The sequence below is a fragment of the Salvelinus sp. IW2-2015 genome, linkage group LG6.2 (assembly GCF_002910315.2).
Source record: "Salvelinus sp. IW2-2015 linkage group LG6.2, ASM291031v2, whole genome shotgun sequence".
Taxonomy (NCBI): Eukaryota; Metazoa; Chordata; class Actinopteri; order Salmoniformes; family Salmonidae; genus Salvelinus; species Salvelinus sp. IW2-2015.
The window spans coordinates 22,214,061-22,216,427 of NC_036846.1; the positions used below are offsets into that span (position 1 = coordinate 22,214,061).

Here is a 2,367-nt window from a genome sequence, read left to right on the forward strand (position 1 = left end):
ACGTTGCCGATGTGGAGCTCGTGGGTCGTTAGGGGTGGGTCTTGGTTGCGAAGGAACCGAGCTTAAGTTTGGCTGTGATTGGTTACTTTCAGCTGATCACCATGTTGTTATGCAGTTACCGCCTACTAGGGTAAAATTATAGGAGTTCCTCAGTCATACATCATATGTTATAGGAATCTGTCAGGGGATGACATTGTCGACGACGTCGCACGGAACCATTGGTTGATATATGCAACATCTGAGCAGGGGAATGTGACCATGATGTGGCAAGCTGATACTTAAAAAATATCCAGGCTTTGRAAGATCTCGCATGCATCATCAACAACTGGGCAGAGGGACATAGCCATAAGTATGTCTAAACCCTCTGTCTATTTCTACAATTTCTCTTCTTAAGATCTGTTTTTACACCTAACCTTAAGCACACTGCTAACCTTATGTCTAAACCTAACCTTACATTAAGATAATAAAACACATTTTAGTTTTCTTTATATTTTATACAATATAGCCAATTTTGACTTCGTGACTGTGTTAACTAGTGACAACCGAGTTCCTCCAGCTTTCTACTCACAGAGAGCAGAGGCAGGGGCAGAAGAGTTTAAAGTATGTTTTCTCATGACCCGCTCATGAGAAATTATACTTCAAAACCTTTCTTCTTGAGAAAAGGTATTATGGTGTGCAGATAATTTGATTTCTGCCTGATGTTAACTAAATGCAGTGAAATAGTTTTTAGTTGCAAGGTAGGCATGYGCCATAAGGATGAAAATAAGGAAAAATGCAGCAAACGCTCYAACTTGAAACARATTGATAAAACCATGTCTATGTATTCATTCATCTACACAGTTATTCCTTTATTTAATATTTTTTTGGCTCTACCCWCTGCTTTGTCTGTTTCAGCCTGTTGACCACGTGTCTGGTCTGCTGAAGGYCCTGGCTGGGGCCACAGTGGCCCTGCTGCTTCTGGGTTTTGGGGTTTCTGATTGGGGCGACCCGGTGGGGGAACAGGTCCTGTAACACACTGTGTTTGTAGTCCTTCCAGCGGCTGTGTTCCAGGAACACAGTGCACAGCTCGTCGTCGCTACACAGGAAGATAACACAAAAGCGTTCTTAATAATATATGCCATTCAGCAGACGCTCTTTTCCAAAGCGACTTACAGTAATGCGTACATTGTCCCTAGCTAGATCTGAGAGGATTAGATAGGTATAAGCAATACAGTGAAAGTTCCACCTTGCCCTCTGTGGATTGCTTGCCTTACACCTATCTAGTCCTGAGTCGTCTTAGATCTACACAAACACCTAGAGGGTAGGGGCTAGGGGTTGTTTCTGGTGCCCCGTCTTTTCTATGAAGTGCACCAGTAAGGGCAGCCCATCTGAACTGGTATCCATAAGTCTCACCTTGGGTAGGTTTTCTGCAGGGCCTCCAGCTTCTTCATGGTGGTGTTGTCCACCAGCTTGTCAAAGCGAGTCTTCTCCACCCGCAGGATCTCCACGCTCTGGCTGACCAGAGTGAACCTGCGACAGTCTCTCTGCTTTGACGGCATCAGGTACTGGTTCAGACCCTGAACCACACCACACAGCAGATACACAGAACCATAGAGTTAGAAAACACTAGAGGAAGAGTTTAAGGAAGTGAATACAACTCTATGCTCAGAACACAGAATGCCATGGATGTCATATTATCATGTTATTACATGGTCATCCATGCTGAACACAAGGCACAAGTACCATACAGGTTTCTTCCAATGTTGATGTGGGTAACGTCTGGACCTTAGGGCTACGTACAAATGTGCTGCTCTGTTGAAGGGTGTCGATCAGGAAACAGGCCCTGGTGGGCAGGTCTGCAGGAAGTCCTCTGGGAGGACGTGGAGGATTATTGAGGAGGACTTTGTGTTTTATGACACTGAGGAAGAGTAGAACAGACAGACACAACTTAACTGGACACAGCTGAGATGCATCGATGTCACTGATGTGTGGTACGTCCAGGTAAATACACTGTGGCCAGTTACATTACCTTCCTGGTTGGATGGTCAGCTCGCCTTTGAAACCATGTGTTGGCAAACATGTACCTCTGCTTACTGAGAGAGAGGAAGAGGGAGAGAGAGAGCGACAGAGAAAGAGAGACAGACAGACAGAGAGATGGAGAGAGAAAGAGAGCGAGATAATGTTGCTTTTATTGTTCTTCAACATGTCATTGCACAAATGTTAGAATCTTACTCAAAACTCAAAACATACACAGTTTTTTATAAAAATAAAARAAGTGTTACTCTGGTTGCTATAGGATACAGGGAAAACTGAGGTTGCCTATAACTTTTATTATTTTTTACCTTTATTTAACTAGGCAGGTCAGTTAAGAACAAATTCTTATTTTCA

At 43.6% G+C, this 2,367-nt stretch overlaps 1 protein-coding gene across 1 annotated transcript; it reads right to left on the bottom strand.

The window, feature by feature from the left end:
* Positions 1–479: 479 nt before the first annotated feature.
* LOC139027944 (cyclic nucleotide-binding domain-containing protein 2-like) lies at positions 480–2,273 on the bottom strand. The gene is made up of 4 exons (XM_070444150.1): positions 2,009–2,273; positions 1,780–1,897; positions 1,393–1,556; positions 480–1,075 (listed from the first exon to the last, which is right to left on the bottom strand). The coding sequence occupies exons 1-4, from the start codon at positions 2,182–2,184 to the stop codon at positions 853–855; spliced, it is 681 nt and encodes a 226-aa protein (XP_070300251.1). The 5' UTR covers positions 2,185–2,273; the 3' UTR covers positions 480–852.
* Positions 2,274–2,367: the final 94 nt, after the last annotated feature.